The sequence below is a fragment of the Mytilus galloprovincialis genome, chromosome 6 (assembly GCF_965363235.1).
Source record: "Mytilus galloprovincialis chromosome 6, xbMytGall1.hap1.1, whole genome shotgun sequence".
Taxonomy (NCBI): Eukaryota; Metazoa; Mollusca; class Bivalvia; order Mytilida; family Mytilidae; genus Mytilus; species Mytilus galloprovincialis.
This window is the reverse complement of record NC_134843.1, coordinates 58,288,930-58,314,093: the sequence shown is the minus strand read 5'-3', so window position 1 is coordinate 58,314,093 and position 25,164 is coordinate 58,288,930. Positions and strand designations below refer to the sequence as shown.

Below are 25,164 nucleotides of genomic sequence, written 5' to 3'. Positions count from 1 at the left end.
AACAAAAGAGGTGTGCCTGCTTGAAACGGAGGAACTTAACATAGAAAGCAATGGGATCATGAATTAGGGGTGTACTTCCTTTTACAAACGCTTTACTGATTTAAAGAGTTATCTCCCTGAACCAAGGTCTACCCCTTAAATTTGAAAACATTTGATTGAATGTTGTTTGCGAGACAGATAAAACATAGGTGGTGGGGTTCGCCCGTTCCCTTTATCCTTTTGGTCGACAAATATAATTATTGGCTAAAATAGGCGTGTCAACATCTATTTTGTTCGCTACTTAATGGTTTAAAACATTTGAAGAATTGATAGAAGATACATATCGGCTTTTTTAAAATTTTGTCAGAAAAAATAGGGAATTCTAGCGTCAATAATACCACAATGTTGATCAAAGTGAGAATAGAATGTCTATACTCAAGTTTAATCATTATATAAGAAGAAGGGGATTCATAGCATTGTATTATTTTTTATCCCTTGACGCAAATGAAGTACAACTTTTGCTGAACCATGGATAAATATTATTGTTGAATGTGAGCAATAGACGCGAAACCAAATATTGAAAATGAAGATATGTTATTTGAAACTAATGCATGTGTTCAATTATCTGAAATTGCAGCTGTCAATTTTCAAAATATTTATTTAATTTTCTCCTTACTTGAACTTTCGATCGTTATGATCATTAATTATTTAATAATTCTATCACAAAATTACACTTGAGAGTATGATATTTTACAATATCGATCTGGCAATCTGTAAATATGTATTCCGTCTTCTCACTTCTTCCTAGTTGGATTATTCCAAATATATAAAGGGGATTTCTATAAAGTACATTGTAGTCTCTAATACCAGATCATCAGTTTGAACAATAGTTAAAACATGGATGTGCAATGTTTTAAAGCATAATATTGGAAATCACAATTGTGAGTGGAATATAAATATTTCTATCTGAAGAAAATCACTAAGTATATTAACTAGTATTTTTTTTTTAATATTTATCATGCATCATCTACAGTGACGGTTCAAAACGGGGGCAAGGATTGGACCCTCCACCTTTTTTTTTTACCACAAATGCATTTGAATGCGAACATATAGTTGGACCCCTGCCTGTAATTCTGTGCGGGGGATTCTATTTAGAAAATGGCTGGCGATACTTTTAATGCTATGTTTTCATACTGTTTGTCAGTATGCCATCGAATTGTGAGTTGGAATATTCTTTTTGGAATGTTCCGCTTCCGTCACGTGAACACATAAAAAAAAATTATGGAGAAATTGATGTATTTGTTGTATATGTCAGAATAACTAGTATTCATCTACAACGTTTGCTACAAACATTTTAACATTTAAAGTAGTGTTTATATTTAGGATGAATCGCTAACAATATGATTAAATGAGTAAAATCGAATGTATGTAACGCAACTTTTTATCCGATTCATTTTTACGCATTCGGAATCTATATAATAAAGGTTGTTTAATGTTTAAAAATAATGTATAACTCTGATAAAATGTATTAACCTCTTTAAACATCATACATAAGTGCATTTAGTCTTATAAACAAGAAAATAGGCAAGTTTGTATCTTCGAACCAATTATGAATTACAGTATTCCTCAAAATGTATCTTATCTTTTCATTACTTAATAAAACGCTATAAATTCTGTGTGTATGTGCCTGTCCCAAATCAGTAGCCTGTAATTCAGTTGTTGTCGTTTGTTGATGTGTTACATATTTGTTTTTGTTCATTTATTGTACATAAATAAGGCCGTTAGTTTTCTCGTTTGAATTGTTTTACATTTGTCATTTCGGGGCCTTTTATACATCTTATAGCTTACTATGCAGTATGGTTCATTGTTGAAGGTCGTACAGTGACCTGTAGTTGTAAATTTCTTTTTCATTTAGTCTCTTGTGGAGAGTTGTCACATTGACAGTCATACCACATCTTCTTTTTTATATACGGAATACTTTCTACGATGTATTCAAATCATGGAAATAATAGCTTCTGTCATGAAAAGTGGCATCGATACATAATGCACTTAATTGGCGAATAAAACTACTGCAAGGTGTAAGAGAAAAAACTCATTCAGTTAAATTCCATATACCAAATAAGCATTCATGGAAGGCGAAATCATGTGCATACTTCATTCATACTAGACGATTTTATTTACTCGTTAATCTTTCGTTATAGTTTATCACTGTCACTGATAAGTCTAATCAACTTAGTCATATTATGTATAAAATTGGTATTGGCATTATATGTCTATAGCAGTATTCGTAATTAGTTTACAGACTAAAGCAATGCAATGAAATGTCTTATAAGGAAATTATAAACTGTATACGTAAATTATGCCAAAACAATATCAATAACCAGTGATTTGCTTTAGAAATATGTATATAGCCGAATACATTCTACTTTTATGACTCTGAAATAAGTGATAAATACCACTTTTTTAATCACATTCACAATTGAGATACGGTTGGTTTTTGTTTTTAACTGATACAAAAGAAATGCTGGCTGTATCCGACCAACCATATTAGTGTGAAAAACACATAACACACCAGCCAGCAAATATATGTATCCTCTTTGTCCTGTGGTACCTGGCACGATTACAGTGATGTCTTTATTTTCAAACTTGAAAATTTTACAGAGATGAGCAGAAAATAATTAAATGTTGGAATTCAAATCAGTATGTATACTTCGAGTATGGTCCTCCATTCTGTCGATACTATTCACTTATGTTTTAGCCGTCATGTTTTTTAAAACTGTTGTTTCATTTAATAATGGAAAATATAAATGTGAACAAGCTATCTGTTACGGTAACTGCGAATTGTTTTTATACAAGAGCCTTTGTAAGCTGATTTTATAATATAAATTTGTTGATAGCCGTATATATATATACTAAGTACATGTAGTTGCTTAATTCCATGTCATTTGGATTCTACTGAGTGTTGTCTCATTGTCGTTCAAACAGTGAACCACATCTCCTCATAAAAGAAAAACAATACAAACATCCCTTTAACATGGCCGCAAACATGATGTTCAATAATCATTTAGATTAATTGCGAATGAAAATGTGCTATTTCAATTATTTGAAAATATGCAAAATCTTTGCGTCAGTATTTGTCACCAACACCTTTTATATAGTTAATTCTCCGTCAAAAAATAGTTCAAAGTTAAATTAACAAAAGGAACAGATTTGTTTTATATTAATTTTTCACTGATGAATAATTTATGTTTCAAATTGACATGTTTTGTTTTGAAAAGAGAGAATTACGGTGATACCAGTGTTATATACAAGGCAATCATTTGCTTTACATGCTATATGTACATGTACAGTACGTCTTTTAGGAACAGGTATAAAACTACCATATTTTAGTTCTATATCAAGAAGTGGATTAATTAAAACAATTATGTTGTCCATTTACAGATACAGACACATCTTTTACACTGTCCCTTTTATTATTATTATCAACATCCTAGAGAGTTATCTGCCTTATAGAAATTAGGTTAACTGGATTTTTTCCAATGTCGCAGTACTGTTTGTTTGTAATTGCAGTTTAAAATATGAACAAACGTTTGACGTGTGTCTACCTATATTTGTATCTAAGTTAAACAACCCTTATAGTAAATCTTTCAGGTGGTCTAATGCAAGCCAAATTGTCAGCCCCAATCCAAAATAGCCTACACTTCTACGGAAGGTCTCCAAATTTCCAATCCTTCACCTCAGTTCACCCACTCTGAATAACCTATCCATAAGATCAATTATTAATTGTTTTCGTTTTGAATATGCATGACATATTTGCAATTGCAAACAATAAGCAATCATTTAATTGACTCTATTGAAGTATGATCGATGAACGCTAACCTGAATCCACCTAATTGCGAGAGACCTCTATTATTAATTTTTCTATTATATTTTATCCTTTTACAATAAGAAATGAATTAATATTTGGACATAAACATTTCCCCGTAGATATCTGTGTTTCATATAATGTCATGTTTTCTTCGACACAGACTGAATAATTTAAAAGTTTCTAGTGCATATTAAATGAATCGATATTAATACAAAAAATACTTATAATGGGATATTAGTATCGACTAGCTGGTACAGACCTTCTAAAATTCAAACTGACCATTATTCCGTGCGTTCATCGTGTATCGTGCGTGTTGCGTGCGTGCATCGTGCGTGTATCGTGCGTGTACCAATCGTGCGTTCATCATTCATCGTTCCGTGTATTTTCCGTGTAACGTGCATGTATCGTGTATTCTTAATCGTGTATCGTGCGCTCATCAATCATTCATTCTTAACCGTGTATCGTGCGTGTATCGTGCGTTCATCAATCATTCATTCTTATAACCGTGTATCGTGCGTTCGTCAATCGTGTATAATTGTGTAGATCAGAAAACATGCATTTGTGAAACGTTCATCTCTAATTGTGTAACGTTCATACATTGCGGTTTTTATATGATAGTCGGTTATAGAGCTCACCAAAGCTTATATTTTTTCTCACGGTTAAAGTATATGCATATAAATAATTTAAATAAAATGTACAGTCATACTTACTTTCTTGTAGACACTTAATTCACTTCATCGTACATAACGTTCATACAGATTCATGACTTTTTGTGTAAATATTTTATCATCTGTAAATATTTTGTGGTTATTCGGTGAATCTTGGCTGGGACTGACACATTTTTATATAACGATACATGTTGTACGTACAAACAATAACATGATATTGACATTTCTACGACAGAAGAGCTAAAATTGGAATTTCTATTCAACTGAGCGAAAATGGACTTAAAAATATACTGTTGGCCAACTGTTATTTGTTAAAAATATTCTGTCAATTAAAAACAAATGTGTTTTTGCAAAATTTAAATGTGGGGTACCTCCACTAAAAAATTAGAAACTGGAAAGTATGAAACAAAAGTAGTCCACGAGATGACATGTGTTGTAGCTCTACTATTGAAGATGAACTTCATGTCATTCTTAAATGCCCATTATATGTAGTTTTAAGACAAATATAATACATTTTAATGAACATTTTAACCCGCGGCTATAATTATCAGATAGCGAAAACTTTATATTTTTATTTAATAACGGCAATGTTGCTGCTATAGTCGCCAAAAACACCAACAATATTTTATTGAAAAGAAACTATACAAATCCTTGGTTGTAAATCCTGATAGATTATAATTCTTCGCTTGTTTGGCAAATTCCTATGCTGCTAAGACATTTTCAAATATTTAAGTTTTGATAAATACCATTATAAATATCATTTTTGTCTTAGTTTCTGATGGTCACATGCACGTTATGTTATTTCATTGAGAAAATACAATATACAAGATTGTCGGGTAAATGTGGATTGCGGATTAAAATGTTAAATGTCAAATATGAATTAACAAATTAAACTGAGGCGAATTAACACGAATATGTATATTCTCTTCAACAGTGTTTGAATTCTCTTTTCTGAATTTCATTTAAACTAAGCTAAAATGTTTTATGGAAAATTGAATAAAAATAAACATTATATGTATTTGAAGGCATTATTTTAATTAAACAAATATAAGATCACGCAAATACATCATGTATTATTTTAAATTGAGGAACTTTTAAAACTTGAAATTGGATTTACAAGTTTAGGATATAACTTGTTTTGTTTATTTTGTTTTTTTTATAAATTAGTTAAATATATCGTATTATCATAACAAGTCTTTACTTGAATGGAATAAACATGGAACACTTTCACGGATTCATTTTTTATTGTGTTCATGGTTGCCTATCAATGACACCGTTTTTAATGTATGTCTGAAAGATTATTATCCGAAAAATAATTTACAATAGTACGTTGTTACTGACTAGGTTGGTCCCCTCCGTAAAACATTCAGTATGCATTCGGAACATACATATATTAAGGTATTGTCAAGAATTTCAATAACGGTCGGGAAACAGACTAGTTGTTAACCTTCTATGATTATTAAAGAATGACGGATGTTTTTTTTTTATCGGTACGTCTAAACACTGCTAAGGAATCCTTAGTGCACTAAGACTTTGACTATACAATGCCGCTAAGAACTAGAAGGAGTGCTGTTATATGTATTATTTTTATATATCATGTTAGAGATTGATATTTAATGCATAAATTTCAAATTTTACAGAAAAATAATCATAAATAAACGAAATGTTCAACATTATTTAGACACGTGCCGGTTTTTCTTTGATATGCCGAAAATCAATGAACCGTTTGACACGTGCAAAATAACATATATATATAGCAACTGATTAAACAATGACGATCCATTTTAATTTAAGTAATTTAAACCAATTGTATCGAAAAGATTTATGCTTCAAATATTTATAATTAAATGTGTTGTTCTTATTTAAAATGATGAAAAGGACAAATAATTTTGCTGTTGTTTTATTTCTTTTGCAACAAAATTGTTTGCCATAGGAGCACGACTTTGATGTGCGCCAACTTATAAATAAGAGTGTGGTCAGCTTGTTAAAATGTTTATGTAAGATATACGGAGACAAAAGAAATATATATATTTATAAGTGTTTTGTTTTTATTTTAATTCCGACAAAGATGCGTGTAAATACAAATGGTTTCACTAAAAATATGAGTAAATTCCGAAAACCATCATAAGAAACAACTATGTTAAGTTTCATGAAATGGATAAGCGGTTCTCAAGTTACAGTGCGACATGCGGACGGACGGACGCCGGACATTTGTATACCATAAAACGTCCCGTCAAAATGTTGACGGGCGTATAAAAAAGCCTAGTGCGCCCGTATGTCAAAAGAAATCTGATTTGTATGTTTTTTTGTCGAGTCTTCGACTTTAGTCGAAAAAGCGAGACTAAGCGATCCTACATTCCGTCGGCGTCTTTGAAATTTTAATGACCGTTTCTTAAACTATCCTGGATTTCTATAAAACTTGGACAGAAGCTTGTTAATAATCATAAGATAGTATCAGGAAGTTTTAAAACATTTATTAGATTCATAAACTGTCCTGGGTTTTTACCAAACTTGGACAGAAGCTTTTTTCAATCAAAAGATAGTATCAACAGGAATATTTTATTGATTTATTTCCTCATTGTTGTTGAGCATGCGATTAACAGAAAGAATAGGCGAGAAACTGGGTTCCGCGGAACCTTTACGATTTTTTTTTAACAAATTGTCTGTTTAACATATTGTATGAGATAATTTATGAAATAATTACTGTGGTGTGTTCATTACTCACTGTTGAAGGCCGTGGGGTGACTTATGGTGAAAACTTCTGTGTCATTTTATTTCTTGCGATGAGTTGTCTCATCCCAAATCATACCACATCTTTTTCTTGTTATCAAAAATTCAACATGTATTTTCAAAAACTTTAAGAACGATTGTACGAATATGTATTGAAACCTCGTAACCAGCTTCAACATGTTCATGTGTGGACAAGTATCATTTGCAAATCTATAAAACACGTATTCAAAATGGCGATTAACTGGAAACAACAAAGTATACCACAATTTGTGAAAACGCTCCACGAAGAAGTCAAGCTGACGACGGACGACGACAAAGTGATACCAATATACGAACGCAAAATTTGTATGCGGTCTTTTAAAAACCGACATTAGATATATTACTCTGTTGACAAATTCATCATTTACTTGAAATGATTTCAAAATACACTTGAGAAAATACTTCTTCGTTCTGATTTTTTTTCAAGAATTATTCATTTATAAGTATCCAACTTTACCGATCTTGTCGATTAAACGTTAAGACATCAGATAGGAGGATTCCCGTGTAATCAGTAACTAATTTGACACGTGTAAGACGGTTCATTGATTTTCGGCATATCAAAGAAAAACAGGCGCGTGTCTTGATAATGTTGAATATCTTGTTTATTTATTATTACTTTTCTATAAAATTTGAAATTTATGCATTAAATATCGATATATACCATAATATGAAAAGAAATTACATGTAACAGAATCCCATCTAGTCCTTAGTGGCATGTTATAAGTTCTTAGTGCACTAAGGACTCCTTTAGACGCACCCCTGGTTTTTTTTTTACCATGGGGTGTTTTTTGTTCTGTTACTGAGGAGATTTTTTGTCCTTTATGAATACATATGACAAAGACTCCAATAAGGATAAATTTTGTTTCATAGAAAAATCGGTAGTTTTTATCCAATTTTTGTTCATTTGTATCGGATATAATAAAATACAAACAATTAATTGAAGTTTCGTATTCATCTATCGAGACCAAGCAATTTTTGACTAGTATAAAGGGTTGCCTTTGTTTTATAGCTCAAACCGGTATTATTCGTTTTGCGTTACATTGGGTTGAATAATGAAATAATAGCTCAGCACACTTCGGCGCAGACCAGCGGACTTTGGCGCAATGGAGTGCGATGTTTTATAAAACGCGGGATATCTTGATTAAAGTCTACATATGTGCAATTATTATGAGCAGTATATTTGTTTCAATGTCAGTATATAAAGCATTTACTATAGTGTTATTGCCTATGGATGTTATAGTTTAAGTTGCTGCGTTCTTATTGAGAGATCGTCCTATTTGATGTTTTGCAAGTGGAAATTATTCTTGCTTCTACATGTATCGTTACTTAATTTGTTCCTCTAATGAGATCCTCATTTACCATTATATAATCATAAGAATAGTTTGCGGACCCGTATGTATTTAGGGAATGATACTCAATCGTACGTATAAAAACAAATCTTTCGTGTATTTCCCGTTTCACAGTCCTACATGTATATTGAATTTTACTCACAACTCAGTAAGTTGATATCAGCGCGGGGTACATGTATGCTTAAACCTCTTATTCTTCGATTGCTGTCTGATTGACGAATACCCGTCATTTTATATATTTAGATTTTTTTTAATTTGTTTTTGAGGGATGCACCCAGTTGCACCTTTTCATTTAAAATATATTTCCGTGACGTAACCTCGAAAGATTAGTCACACCACTAAAAGCAATAAGGGAAATGAAACTTCTTCTCGCATGTTGCACTTTGGGTAATAGTTCTCTTCGACAAAATACTGCCTTGAACTCAAATTTGGTATAAATATAAAGAAGCCACAATTTGGTTCTGAAATGTATATTTTTGTAAACACCAAAAGCTATGTAGCATATCCCTTAATTGATACAGGCTCTTAAATTCGACAATGTTTAGAGACAGTGCTAGGGCTGTTAGCAAGTCAAGGTCACTAAACTCTCATTATCCGTTTAGAGATTTTCTGAAAATACAATGGCTTTTGCCTTATTCGAAACTAAAACATTAGCAAATATAACTGGTGGCCTTCGGCTGTCAATTGTTCTTTTCGGGTTGTTGTCTCTTTGACACATTCCCGATTTTCATTCTTAGTTTTAAAATAACTAAAAATACTATTTACAATTGTCAGTTCAAAATACATTTAAGAAGTCAGTGCGATGATACATGTTATATTCTACTGAATTTACTATATCCGTTATTATTACGTAATATATATATTATATAAGGCCTGTGTCCAGGTGGAAATAACGGGCCGTATTAACAATATGTGATTTGTATGTCAGGTGAAAGTGACAACGGGTGGTATGTATACTAAAATGTTTATCGTCTTCCATTATACATGAGGGTGTGAATGGAGGTTTATAGAAGGAAACTATAGACAAAAAAAAAAAAAAAATACAAAAAATAACTAGACAAATAGAAAAGAAAATGATGAGGTACTAGAATATATGGAATAAAGATTGATCGGCAAAAGGTAAAACGAATTATAAAACAAATTGCCTAAAAATATAGAACACAGAAATACTGAATCCCCATCCAGACCCTCATGATCTAACATTTAAAGCTTTAGGACATTTATGGGCATGCGATACAGTTTTAGACCACCGACAGAGATTTTTTTTACAAAATCAATTTGTACATGTGTATATGTGCTTAAAATTATATCTTCATGTGCTAAATTTAAAAGACAACTGGGTTTGAATTATTCGACATTTACTTAATATTTCGGTTTCTTGGACATTTCTGTCCTTTGAGCAGACACCCTTAACATTTTATGTTTCAAAATATAAAGATATGCAGATTTCGGTAAAGAGATAAGGAATATCTTCGTTACAAAATAGGGTTCTTACTACATTTGTGTAACAATTCTTTGTTAATAATTGACTTTTTTTAAAGAAATTGATTTAAGAAAAAACGGTATTTTTGTTGAATATTTATCTATTTAAAAAAAGTCTTTAATTTCTTATAATAGTTGGAACAAAAATCTCCATACGGTATCAAGCCAAATTTCTAAAAAGAAGGGACATATGCTCTTAAGCTAATGGTTAAATCTCGAAAAAATGTTAGAATGCTAAAAGTTTTTAGAAGAAAGAGTTTAATGTCTACTATTTGAGATTAATTCTGCGAATTGTTTTTGTCTGCAAAAACATAAAACAGAGAGATAAAGAGAATTACAACTAATTGAATAAAATGGAGGATTGAAATGAAGAATGTGTCAAAGAGACAACAATCCAACCAAAGAGCAGAAAATGGTGCGTCTAAACACGGCTAAGGACTCCTAAGTGCACTAATATGTTATAATATGCTACTAAGGACTAAAAGAGTGATGTGCAATGTAAACAAATTTCTTATCTAGATAGAGATTGATATTTAATGCATACATTCAAATTTAATCAATAAAAGATCACTGATAATAATTGAACAATGACTGTGCCGGTTTTCGTTAATTTTTCCGAAAATCACTGAACTATAAGACACGTGTCAAATTACATAACTGATAACACTATTACCTTAAAAAATGAACAAAATAATTATTTAGAGAGGAAAGTTACCCAGACATTTTTACCTGTACATATATATATCATAAATATTAATGATTACTATATATGTATTCTTATTTTTGCCCCAAAAGGTATCACATGTTAGGAGATATTTCACCATAAAGACGAGTTTCGGAAGAGAATTAAATGACTTAAGCAGCATTAGACAGTCAATGTACAGAGAGAGAATAAAACTTATTGCTTTGCTTAACAAAGATATCCCAATATAGAAAATAGAAGTTTTTGCTCTTAATGTTTTAGCCACAAATGTTGATGACACAGAGCTTTGTTCCCACCATGCGTATGGGCTTTATTATTATTATGAACTATTATTAACTATTTTATGGATTTCATCCTTCAATGTTTGTGTTTTTGGACAATAAAAAGAAGTTAAAAGCTACTACATACATTAAATTGGGAAGTACCCATGCAGCAGCAGTAATAAAAACATATGTTTCAGAAAAGGAAACATGTGCCGTGTTACACTGCCGGTTCCAAGTCCGAATAAAGGAGTAAGGAAGTAATTTTCTTTTAACTGGCGCAATCGTATGTTTTATTTTTGGCGCAAATGAAACCATCTAATTTTAAAACATGTGGCGCAAACGTAGCATTTGAGAAAAAAAGTTGTGGCGCAAAAGGACGCATTTTTGGCGCAAACGGATCTCTCCCTTTCTTACATACTTGACATTGTATAAGGAATATAAACACATTCAGTATGTTTACTGTACAAACAAACAACAGACACCAATTGTGTCTTATATTGTTTAAGTCATTTTTACTGAGAGCAAAATTTGATAAATTGATTATTCAGTGGTTGTTTAAACGTCCAGTGGCAAAAATTTCATGCATATTCAGGACGAAAAGTCGTTTCAGAAGTATATAATGAAGTATTTGGTATTACAAATGTTTAAATTTTCTAATTATTTAGTAAATGTCATTTTCTTAGGTAGTTCTAATTAATTTGTACGAATCAAATTTTTCTGACAAAATAATATCTTTTGCTCTCAATTAACACATACGATTCTGATAACAATGGATAATACAAGGAACTTTGTAACTTACATTAAAAAAAGAAATTATGATTGTTTAATCAGATGTCAGTTCGCTCGTGTCAGTCGGATCACTGATTTTCGGCAACATCAAGGAAAAACCGACACGTTCTAAAGATTGTTCAACTACTCATTTATTGGTGAAATTATAACCTAATATGTCATGTTGATAAGTATATATGTACAGAACTACAAAAATTTGCAGTGAATGTTAACATAAAAGAATCAAATAATTTCTGCTATGCTTGTAGTGAATACGAAAACAGCTTACAATGTTTTTTTTAGATATATACATATATAATCGTTTATAAAATGTATCCGTCAAAGTGAAAAAATATATAACATGAAAATAAAAATACATAGATCATTCATTTATTGCAATGAATTATATCAGCATGTTAGTTGAAATAATTTCTAGAACCAGTCACTCTCTGTAGATATAATGCGTCGGACATTGCATGCATAAAAATAAAATTTAGATTTTTAACTGTATGAAATAAAATTAGTAAGGGTTTCACGGAACACAATGTCTCGCCTTCGTTTGCCGTAAACTTGAACTCTCAGGGTGAGGCTGAACAAAATCAAGACACTATATTTTGATTGTTATGAGCTTCTGTCCAAGTTCACAAATATTTCCGGTGCCTATAAAATTGTAATCATAACTTTGGTAAATCATATTAACATCAATTCTTGTGTATGTTTATGGATTTATTCAGTATGAAAAAAAAAGGAAAAAACAAACTCGTTTTCTTACTGGCACAGAGTGTCAACCCAATCCAAAATATAATGTGATATATCCAAATAATAGATTTATGTAGATTTAAAATCGTGGCGCATCGAACACTTATATTTAAACACCTCCATGTCAAAACGCGTTTTAATTAAAGTCGTGTCGACATGTGCACAACAAGTAGATTATAAATTTTGGACACCAGAGACACATTAAGACCCTTTGCATATATTGCATGGCTGTTTTTGTGAATAATGTGTGAAATTATAATCTTTTGAATAAGTCTTAATTTTTTCACTGTTGTATGCTGACTGGTACAATTTTGTAATACATTTTAAATTTTTTTTTTTTGGAAGTATATTGGTTTTTTATTTAACCTAGGACTTTGAAATAAAGAATCAAAATTGATAGTAGGCTCTCGATCGATTATTTTTATACATGTTGTAGTATTGTATAATTTTGATTTGTCAGATACTTGCATCGTCCCAACGTATTACATTTTTATGGACACATAATAGCTTGGTATCTTTATTGTTTTCTATTTGAGTTTGAAATCAATGACTGAAAGGAAAAATCAAAGCAATATGCAATAACCAATAAACATTATTAATGCATGATTATTCGCCTAAACCTACACTTGACATAATCAATATTTATTTTAATTCATATTCCCCAAGTTGAAATTTCAAAATATCCTTTAAGGTTTATTCCGTCACCGGATATTACAAAAAAATGTGTGTTTATGATGTTCGTAAACATAAAGTTGACGTAAGGCTAACAAGCTCACAAATTACTAATATACCATCCGTTGCTTTGTCAGTGGTTTGCTTAGGGCAAATCTACACAATAATTCAATTAAACAAAATATTAGTAGATGCATAGTCGTACATTTTTCTTTAAAGTTTATGGTGACAAGTTGCAATGAATCGATGGAACGAGAGGCGGATATAAAGCAAACTTATGCTTGTGAAGAATATAATATCGAAATGTTACATCTGGATATAATGTATACCGTATTTATAATTAAACTTTCCGATTGCATATGACTATTTAAGAAATGCGCTACATTACCAAACACAAGTATCTTTCAATGCAAAAGTAATTAAGAAATTGAACAAAACCAACTACATTTTATGAACTATAGTATTTTATCTAGAACAATGTATTTCTCACGGCTGAGAGATTGATCAAAGAACTATAATACCGAAGCCTCTAAGGTGTTTTTCTGTTTAATGTACGTAAGTTATATAACCATTTGAATCGTATTCATAACGATGTACAGAAGCTGCTATACAATATAAACACACGAAAAGTAGGTCCGTTGAGATCTCCAGAAAACTGATATATTCCCAAAGTACCCAGTTGTCGATAATAAACATTGGTATTCTGGATATTTTTATTCGTTAATAACTTTCTATAATTCACACAGAATGAAGTTGTGTTGATTCGAGAAACATTGTTATTTGATCATAAACCATTCCTAAATTAATATATAGAACAGCCGAACAAAAAACCTATATGAAAGTGAGTTCGTTCAATGAACTAGTTTTATCATGAAATAAGGATTTATGTTAAGAAATCGTGTTATTTGTCAGAACAATCACACATAGGAAATTGCATAATTCAAAAGACAGACGCAATATTAGTCAGGGATAAAATTCGAGATCAAATGTTCCAAGGTCTAGACATTCTTTTTTCACATTCTAAAAGTGATTGTTCGGGGACATTTATTGTATAGGGAATTCTCTTGTCACGCGCATTGATAAATGGTTTTATTTCTGTTTGACTTAAGTGGTCGTTAATTGAATTTCTGTTAAAAGTACGGCTGAAATTGAAGTAAGTAATAATCAACTTTTGTGAATTTGTAGTTTATCGAATCGACTGTTTTGAAATAGGAAAGTTTGTCATTTTTAGGATCGGTGTACCTTTACTTTCCCTTATACAATATTCATCAGTAATATTGATGCTTTTTTCATACAATTATTTGTGGATAATGTAGATATTTGTTTTGTGTTATTTCAGTTTTAGAGGAAAGATGGCAAAACTTTGTAGATTAGTCAAGCTCAACGACAGTTTCAATACACAAGTTTTTACCTTTATGCTACCTAACAAGGTTTTAAGAGAATTTTCGCAGGATATTTACGCCAAAGACATGGTTTATGGTCACCATAAATGGACTGTTAGTTTTATAAAAAGCGAAAAACATATGGGTGCGTACATAAAACTTCAATCAACATCGACAGGGATGGTCAGCAAGCTGGACTTCTCCTTCACAATGCTAAACAACGATCATTTTACGAAAAACGAGTCTTTCATGGAGAAAGAAGGTGAATTTACATATGATGAAAACGTCAAAGGCAGAAAAACATTCGTTCCGCTAGAAGACATGGCAAAACGTGGCTTTATGCAAGGCAACGGGGAATTCTTAGTGGAACTTGAACTAAGAAATATTATATCTTCTTTTGAATGCTACCTCCGGATTCCAAAAGAAAATAACTCACGACATTCATACGGTCCAAAAATGGAAACACCTTATTTTTCATTCGGTCTCTCTGACTGGAGTGTTTCGTTATTTCCAAACGCTTGCACGGTTGAAACTGAAGATAACATCACAGTGCAACTAGTGCGCCACACAAATTTTGACCATATATGTGATGTTAAGTATCAGCTATCACTCGGAGACCAAAATGCCTATGAATCTGGTCCAGTCGACCAGCTACTAGACGCAACCGGAAACAGCGAACCATTTACAGTTGGAGCGTCTCTAATGAAACTGTCTCGAGGACGTTCTTCTTTGAAGGTTAGGATTGAAATGCAAAACGTTGTTTCCGTAAGTGAAGTTTCTATAAATGTTCTTAGTAGAAACCGCAATCGAGCACACCTTTATGACAAAGACAAACAAGCATGGATGTTAGAAGCTGATGCCAGCGGTAAATATCTGGCTTTTAAATTGTATTATACGGATATCAAGCATGTGCCACGAAAGAACAGTCGGTATGTAGCTTTCAATTTGGGAATAGTTCCATATAGCGGGAATCAGTATGTCCGGGCTATCAATGGACCCTTTCTTAAGTATTATGTTCAAGACGATCACGATGATGGATACTTGATTCACACAGATATTCCGATTGAAGAGGTGAGGTTTCCCTTTAAGAGAAATGTGGAATTTTTAAAATTACATTTTTTAACTTTCCGAACTTCAAGTCAACATAAACTAATAATGATAGACTAAATCAAAAATATTTCTCTTTCAGGCCTTTTGCAATATTTTTTTTTTATAAGAATAGTAAAATGAAATATTGAGTATTGATTGCTTAAACGTCCAGGGGCAAATATTTCACATATGTTCAGGACGATAAAAATATATGAATACAAAATGAATACATAACATAACTTAAATTATCAAAGAGCACATTGAAATAAAAGAAATATGTATTTCAATATAAAAAAAGACATGATAGATGTACAAGAAAGATGAGGGCGAGGATAGAAAATTCAGGTAGTCTATGATATGATGAAGACATAATCGTTCAATCAGTTTAATTGAAGTCTGGAGCTGGCATGTTAGTTAACTGCTAGTAGTCTGTTGTTATTTCTGTATTATTGTCATTTTGTTTATTTTCTTTTGTTACATCTTCTGACATCAGACTCGGACTTCTCTTGAACTGAATTTTAATGTGCATATTGTTATGCGTTTACTTTTCTACATTTACTAGAGGTAAAGGGGGAGGGTTGAGATCTCATAAACATGTTTAACCCCGCCGCATTTTTGCGCCTGTCCCAAGTCAGATGCCTCTGGCCTTTGTTAGTCTTGTATTATTTTTGATTTGGGTATCTTGTGTATATAATTTGGAGTTTAGTATGGCGTTCATTATCACTGAACTAGTATATATATTTCGGCCAGCTGAAGGACGCCTCCAGGAGCGGGAATTTCTCGCTGCATTGGAGACCTAGTTGGTGACCTTCTGCTGTTCTATGATCTGGTAGTTGTTATTACACATTAACCATTTCCATTCTCAATTTTACAGTTTAACACTTAAAACCACGCATGTGTCTGTCCAACGCTCTAGTCACGAACCTCGTTATGGGTTGTCTAATTTGTCAAATTGTCATATCTTAAAGTTTTTCTTTTTAAAATTTAATGTTGAAGGCAAACCATTGATAGTTTCTCTTTATTCTCAGGTTTTTATAAACTCGACAATATTTAGAGCAAAGCTGCTTAACATAATGGTATATAAGATAGAAAAACGTAGATGTGGTACATGCACAATGTACAACAGCCAATGAGACAACTATCCAAGTAAAAACAGAATGGATGTAAGCAATTATAAGCAACCGTTCGGCCTTGAGAGAGAAAAAACATACCGTAGAGTCGGCTATAAACGCCCCCCCCCCCTTTTCCCCCGACATAACACATATAGAATTCCATAAAGAAAACAAACAGCATAATTTATAAAGTTAAGAATTGTTGCTTTGTATAATACTGTCTTTTAGTTATTTGTGTCTCCTTAGGGTTGTTGTCCGTTAGCTCACATAATTCATACTCCCTCATTTTGTTGGAAAGACTTAAAATTTCTTTCGTTGCAATTTTTTTATAACCAAAATAATTAAAACTATATTTTTTCATATACTTCCATCTGTCGGGTGATATAATCATTTGTTCATGCAGTTAAAACATTAATTATACATACATTATAGTCACTTATTCTCAACTTAGTAAACATTTTCTTGCAGAAAAGTCATTAGAAGCTCGACTTTTTATATAAACTCCCTTCTGATTAAAAGAATGAAATTTGCTTTTCCTATGCTATGGGACTTTTATTGTCAGATATGAGGCAATTTATGAACGCTATTTTATACAATCCTGCAAGTTTTTCAGCAGGATTTTTAATATCACTTCTGATTTAATGCTTCATAACAATTTACCGTTATTTGGTGCCCCATTCACAAAATGTGTACATGTAGCTGTTTATTTTCAATTTTGTATTATTTAAAATTAATGTTTTAATATGGGGAAAAGGGAAAAGATGAATATACATACCACTGTACAAATAAATTTCTGAAGTTATTTTTAGATAAGCCATCCTCCATTTTTAGGGCTCTAGTGCAAGAAAATTATTTACGACTTTCTGTTAATTAATGTTTTACACAGTATGTATTGACCAAATTACATTCAGAAAGCTACTCTAAGACTTCTGAACCTCTTTGACATCTCATATCAAGCTTGACCTAAGCTTAAATTCAGCCATCCGGGTAATTTATATTGCGTTGGAATACTGCTTTCCTGGTCAGTTATTAAGGTTCTTCCGAGTGTCATTATATCGTCAGTATTATATCAATACATTTACGTTCAAAAACTCATCTTACAATGTAGGTAACAGGCATATAATTTTGTTCGCCAGAAGTGCTTTTTGACTGACTACATTGGAATTATTGAATCTAAACAGATGGATAGAACGTCATAATGACAAAATTCCTAGAATTATCATTATTGTTAAACTACTTGCCACTGAACGTTATACCCGATGTCTTCTATAAGAAATTCTGCCAAGTTTAATATATTTATTACTTACAAAATACTCAACATCTTGTAAGTAGACAAATGGTATAGGCTTCTAGCCCTTCTTCATCCTACTCTTAATGAAACACAACAACTTTCAAAAACTAGCACTTTTCAGAAATGTATTAAAATTAATGTTTGCATTCATCATACTTAAAGCAATCAATTCTATACCTTTGCTTTAATTTTTGTTTAAAGAAAAATAATTTAATTTTGGATGTAACGCATTTTCTTATTTTGTTATCAGCCCATAGACATAATTTAGTCATCTGACCGTGACATCATCAACGTTTTTTTCATGGTTTTCTACGGTTTAAACTGGAATTTAGAATTAGATTATAAGAAATGACTGTAATATTTTTTCTGTCTATTCGAAATAACATAAAAATTGTGGTGCACACTGTTAAATAACCCGCTACGCGCGTTGTTCAGTGTGCACCAAATTTTTTATGTCATTCTTCATAGACAGTAAAAATATTTCAGTTATTCCTTAAATAAAAATGTAAACGTAAATATACATTTGTGAAATTATATCTGGCTAGTAAATATAAGTAAAATTTCCCACAATATGCCACTCAGACGTTGAGTTTAATAGCGTTACACTAAAGCATGACAATTCGAGAGATAGATGTGATTAATGAAACGTCTGTTTAAATATATGTCAAATTGAAAAACCCAAGTTCTTAAGCCAGTTACATTGTAGACAAATGTCTCTTAAACTGACATTAATCAAGTAAGTCACGACCAAGATGCTACAAATAAAACACTCATTTGCATTTATTTCATTAATTACTCGAAAGTTTTTGTCTATAAAGCAATTCATCGTTTTATTTGGGAAGATTGCTCTTCACATACTGAAAATCTTGAATCGCATCGGAACTATTAAAGACATGTTGACATACTTTCAATAATGATATATATGCTGAAATAGCACAACTGACATTGTGTTCCCGGTATCTAGTTGCATCAAGCTAACTAAAATTGTATATATTTAACTCGCGTACTGGTGCATATAAGAATAACGATATCTAATTAGATTGCTTGTTAGATTAAAAAAAAAAACATTGTTCTAAATGACAAATGGATCATATACATGTGAATTTTACAACTCAGTAAAATTATAGTTTGTTGCATCTTTTATTATTGCATTATATATATACTCTTTGTGAAAATATTGTTACTATTAAAAAGGAAATGTGGTATGATTGCCAAGGAGACAATTCTTCACAAGAGACCAAATGACACAGAAAGTAACACCTATTAGTCATCGTACGGCCTCCAACAATGAGCAAAGCCCATACCGAATAGCATAGTCAGCTATAAAAAGCCCCGAAATGATGAATGTAAAACAATTAATGAATTGGCATAATTGCGAATGAGACAACTATACAAAGAATGACGTTAATGTATTAAGCAACTATATAGGTCACAATATGGCTTTTAACAATGAGGAAACCCGTTACTGTATAGTCGACTATAAAGGGCTTAAACATAAGACAACGTGTCGGACTACTAATACAGAGGTTCCTGGTTCGATTCCCAGTCTGGGATGAAAATTTCAGGGACTGAATGTTCGGCTCTCCCTTGACACTATTTGCAAGTATGGTGTTGGGGAAACGATGATAGTCCGTCGGAAGGGGACGATAAATGACTGACCCGTGAGCCGTATCTCTTGCACGTTAAAGACATCCTTGTAGATTTCGAAAAAGAGCAGGCTAATTCCGCTACAAGGCAGCACTCTCACCCACAAAGTGGAAAGGGATTAATATAAGTTGCAAAACTTGTTTCCCAATCCACTATAAATAAATATGTTTAAACTAGATCAAACTAAGACAACGTGGGTAAAACTTATTTTAACAATTGTATGTCATGGTGCATGTCCCTTCAACAGTTAAGTCTTACAATTTTCTACATCTAAATGTTCCTCGTTTGGTTTGATTTAACGGTGTAAAGTTATTATGAATGTTGGTGTCGTTTAGAAAGAAATGAAAACTGTGGTATTATTAATTATCGCAGGTTTTAGACTTTCTGTATTTACTCCGAACGTTCTTCTAGACAGTAACAATGAAGAGTACTTCAACAGTGTGCCAGTATATCGGTCATTGTTACTGCATACATATATTTTGTTTATTAATAAAGCAATCCAACACAATAAGAAAATACAAAAATGCATAAAGAGGTCAACACATGTTCTTATAAAAAATAATTATATACGATTGTCAATATTACTATGTTTCGGAATTCAGAAAAATGAACAATCATTCTGATAAATCTTAGCTGATAATAGTTTTTTTAGAAACTCATTAAGTTTTAACTATCACGAAATAGACGTTTTCCATTCTTCTAAAAATATTTGCTTGTTTTAATTAATTCCCATTCTTCATATTATCATAGACTAGTATATTTGTGTATGAGTGATTTTGAAGGAAAAAGGCAAATAAAAAAAAAAAAAATGATTACACAAAATGATTTTTTTGTTTGCTCATATCTAGAATGTTAGTGGTTAAACAATCATAGAAATTCAAATTGTAAAGAGATCAAGCATTGTTGTAACTATTTTGATTTTGAAACGTCAAGAGTCGAAAATTCTTTAAAGGAAAAACATTTCCCTTAACTTTAGCGTCAAATATTTCAAACTTGTCAACACGACGAGTACTACTATTGGAACAGGATCTGCTTACTCCTCCGACGCACCAGTTTCAATGTATCCATCGTAGCATATTTTATTCTACAACAAGACAAAAAAAAAAAAATAAAACATAAAACATAGAAAAATATATTTTAAATATTTCATTTTCTTTAAAATCAAATTACTGCCTGAATTATCATCAAGTTAGTAACACTTAAACATAAGGTCCAAGTCAGTCCTAGATAGTTGAAATACATGTATAAATATAAAAAAGAAGATGTGGTATGTTTGCCAAAGTGACAACTCTCCACAAGAGACCAAATGACACAGAAATTAACAACTATAGGTAACCCTACGGCCTTCAACAATGAGTAAATCTCATACATAAATTATAAAGTAAGTACATGTATGCATGCTTTATCTGTATATTCATTGCAGTAGACAATTTACTTGGGTACAGTGAAACCTGATTAAACCGAACCCTGAATAAACCGGAAACCTGTCTAATCCAAACTTGTTCTGAAGACCAATCATATCACATGTTATGCATTGTGAACCTGATGAAACCGAATACCTGCCAAAACCGAACAAAATCTCGAAGTCCCGAAAGGGTTTGGTTTAGTCAGGTTTCACTGTATTTTGATATTTACATTTGTGATACTTATTGCTGAATTGATTTCAGATAAGCAGTCCTGATAATGATTGGGTGAGCACAGAGGACCAACATATCACCGTACATGTAGAATGGATAGATTCGCAACTATTAATTTACCCAACATACCATAGGTTAGACGATGTTGCAAGAGTTCACAAACAACAAATGATGTAAGAAACAAATAACAGTGTCTCTTACTAGTTAAAAAATGTAGTTTTTTCAAAAAACTTGTTAGTTTAGAATAGTTTAGACATATTTATTTATAGTGAATTGGGAAAAAATAATTTGCAACTTATATTTATCCCTTTCCACGTTGCAGGTGTGAGTGCTGCCTTATAGCGGCATTAGCCTGCTCTTTTCAAAATCTACAAGGGTGTCTTTTACGTGCAATAATATTACCGGTACCAATTTTCCTGCACCAGAGGCGCATTTCGACAATACATGCCTCTTCAGTGATGCTCGTGGCCAAAATATTTGAAATCCAATTTAAAGCTTATAGAAAAGATGAAGAGCTATAATCCAAAAGGTCCAAAAAGTATAGCCAAATCCGAAAAAGGAATCAGAGCTTTGCATGAGGGAGATACATTACTTAACTTATAATAATTTCTAACATTTTGTAACAGCAAATTTTGATAACACAAAAAATCCGTATTTTCATGCCAGTACAGAAGCACTGGCTACTGGGCTGGTGATACCCCCGGGGACTAACAGTCCCGTGACCAGTGGTAGTAGTAACATTAACGGTACCAATTTTCCTGCACAATACATGTCTCTTCAGTGATGCTCGTGGCCAAAATATTTGTGAAATCCAAAGTCCAAAAAGTATAGCCAAATCCGAAAAAGGAATCAGAGCTTTGCATGAGGGAGATACATTCCAGAGATATGGTCTGATCGTTCCTTTTGAATGCAAATCGAATAAAGAGATTCAGACGCATACAATTTATAGAGTTCACGTGACACCTAATCCAAATATCCACCGTTTGATTGTATTTAATGATATATAGACAATATTGACTAGAATCAAGTGTTAATATTGTGTCGACGTTAGATGGAAGCTTGATCCGCTTTAAGGTGTCAACTTTATTGTCGAAGACCTCAAGCGAATTCGAAAATGGAGAATAGCAATGAATGCTGTATATTTGCTCAACTGGTTTGAATATAGCCTTTCATCTGATTTTGTCTCAATAACATGTAGCCAATATAACTTATTTTATTAAAGCATATGATATTAACGTTTGTCTCACTCGTAAAAACTCTTTAAAGAAATGCCGTTCGCTAAAAACAATTAATTAATTGTGTCAAGGCTAAACTATATTACAGAAATCATGAAGTATTCCTATAAGAATCGAGCAATTATATTATGCGTCTTCTTTTTTGTAATATTCATAATGAAAGCTACACATATCTATTTTTATTTATTAGGTTGAAGGTTATAAATTATGAGAATAAGTAATATCTACAGAATATACATTTGTATATCGTCTAACAGGACAAATAATTGGCGTGCCTTAGATAATATAACTTGAGTTATCTCTCTTAGCATAAGTTTTATAATGCATTATCTCATTTGATAAAGATCCATATTAAATATTGTAAAATAAAACTATATTAATTAATATGGATTTTAACATACTCCCAAATACGATATACATGAACCAAAACAAAGTGTTTGTATACTTTGCATCCATGAACCACATTTGCCATGATTATTAAAAGAACCATCTCGTAACTATTTTAATGATTTGGTATAATCTCGATTCGACTGAGTTTAGCTATTTTTATAGCCATATAGTAGTCCGATCAATCTGGTTTATTTCAGGTTGCCGACTTTCTTAAGGTCAATATTAATTCAAACAGTTTCAGGCCTTGTTTTGTGACGGACAGCCTGTATGTACATATATACGTTTTATATATACATGTATTTTGGTTCTGAGAGTACTTTACTTCGGAAATAGACTTTTATGCAACTACATTGGCATACTTTCATAATGTTATACACAATAAACGACAGTTTCTAATTTACTCGAACACCTGCATAACCTTACTAACTCAATCGTTTATTTACCGTGCACCTGATATTTTTCGATACATCCAAACACACGTTTCGAATACATTTGATTTACGTAAGTGATGGACAAAATGTACATTTTTACGTTTTAAATTTTAATATTCATATTTGTATATTCATTTTACAAAATATGCTACGATTCACTTTAATGTAACCTTTTTAATACATTAAATCAGAAAGACATTTTGTTTTTTTTTTTTGTTTTGTATTTTAATAGTTTTCAACCTCAAGGAATGATTGTGTAACATGTACAAATGCAACTGTCTTTTTATTGTCTGTTCTATGGTCGGGTTGTTGTCTCTTTGACACATTCCCCATTTCCATTCTCAATTTTACTATGATTAAAGTAACTGCATGTATCAATTAAAGAACAAAATGTGTTTTTTTTTTTTTAATCTTGGTTATTCTAATTATACGCCAATCTCAAAACCAAAAATTCATAATAGTCTCTTCATTCTCAATGTTATCTAGAATCTCTTAACATAGTATAATAAATTTTAAAATGTATGTTTTTATAGGCTTTAAGGTTTTCAGCAACCCCTTTTAAACTTCTTTTGTACTACAAGTACTATTGTGCAATATGATTTGATTTTATATTTTAGACGAGAGATACTCGCTTTACAATCAGAAAATTATGCCTTAGAGAAACAACTCTATAGTTACCAACAATCAATTGCAAAGACAAATTCTAAACCACGTTCTCTTAGTGAAGATAGAGGAAATTCATACAGAAGACAGTGAACAAAAGACGACGGAAGACTATAAAATCACGGACAATGGAATGATGTCTCTAGCTGCTTCCATTTTTTTATTTTTTTTTTTTATCTTTATTCAATTAAATGATTATCTCTAATTTTTACAATCCAATAAAAGAACCGGTTACGGTGATAACTAATGATTATATTGTTGTGTCGTTGGAAATCTGTTTTCAATGTACATGTAAATCATAGAATCTAAAATATTTTTTTTACAAAGTTAACGCTATAGTATATTTTGGTGCGTCTTCATTCATCCATTCTATAATTTGCTTGATAAAAAATGTATATTGGAAACACACAATTTACAAACCTTGCATATTGCTTTTGGATACAATATTATGTATGATAGGTAAAATAACAGCTGCAAACAAATATTGTGTAAGAAAACTGAAATTATTTTATAAGATTGATTGATGGCCGTTTAACACTCAGTGGCAAATATTACAGGGCGATCACATTTTAATAAGATATGAATACACATTTGTTTTTGTAGCAAAATAGACACTATTAGGTGTAATACCACCATTGATTTTCCCCTATTAGTCTTTGTTTAATTTGCACTTTTCAAAAAAATGTGCAGAATTTATCTTTGTTTCAAATAAAGAAATACTTGGCATGAGTAAAGTTTTATCCTGTCCAGTTCTATAGAAAAAAAATCACATAATATTTCATTGCATATAAGAAAATAACCATCATTGGAAGTTAACCAATCAAATTTCTCCCCTTATTTTATCTGTGTACAAGGTTTAGTCACCATGTAACCTCAAGATTACAAAATTTTCTATAGAAATCCCAAATAAAAATAATGGTGTTTTGAAATACCCAAGACATATGTTTATGACACAGAAATGGTTTTACTGCAATAAAATGTAGGATTAATAACCTACAACTGTCAAA

General features: G+C 31.6%; 1 protein-coding gene across 4 annotated transcripts in view; it reads left to right on the top strand.

Moving 5' to 3' along the window:
• The window catches only part of LOC143079974 (uncharacterized), a 36,848-nt gene extending 11,965 nt beyond the window's left edge, over window positions 1-24,883 (top strand). The window contains exons 1-4 of one of the 4 annotated variants that reach the window (XM_076255603.1): window positions 14,038-14,121; window positions 14,620-15,733; window positions 21,469-21,611; window positions 24,112-24,883. In XM_076255603.1, the coding sequence (XP_076111718.1) occupies window positions 14,633-15,733; window positions 21,469-21,611; window positions 24,112-24,250 (1,383 nt within the window). In that variant the 5' untranslated portion in view covers window positions 14,038-14,121; window positions 14,620-14,632 and the 3' untranslated portion in view covers window positions 24,251-24,883. Of the gene's footprint in view, window positions 1-14,037; window positions 14,122-14,281; window positions 14,434-14,619; window positions 15,734-21,468; window positions 21,612-24,111 lie in introns of those variants that run through there. The other 3 variants (XM_076255605.1, XM_076255604.1, XM_076255606.1) reach the window with 3 other exon arrangements.
• The last annotated feature ends 281 nt before the right edge of the window (window positions 24,884-25,164 follow it).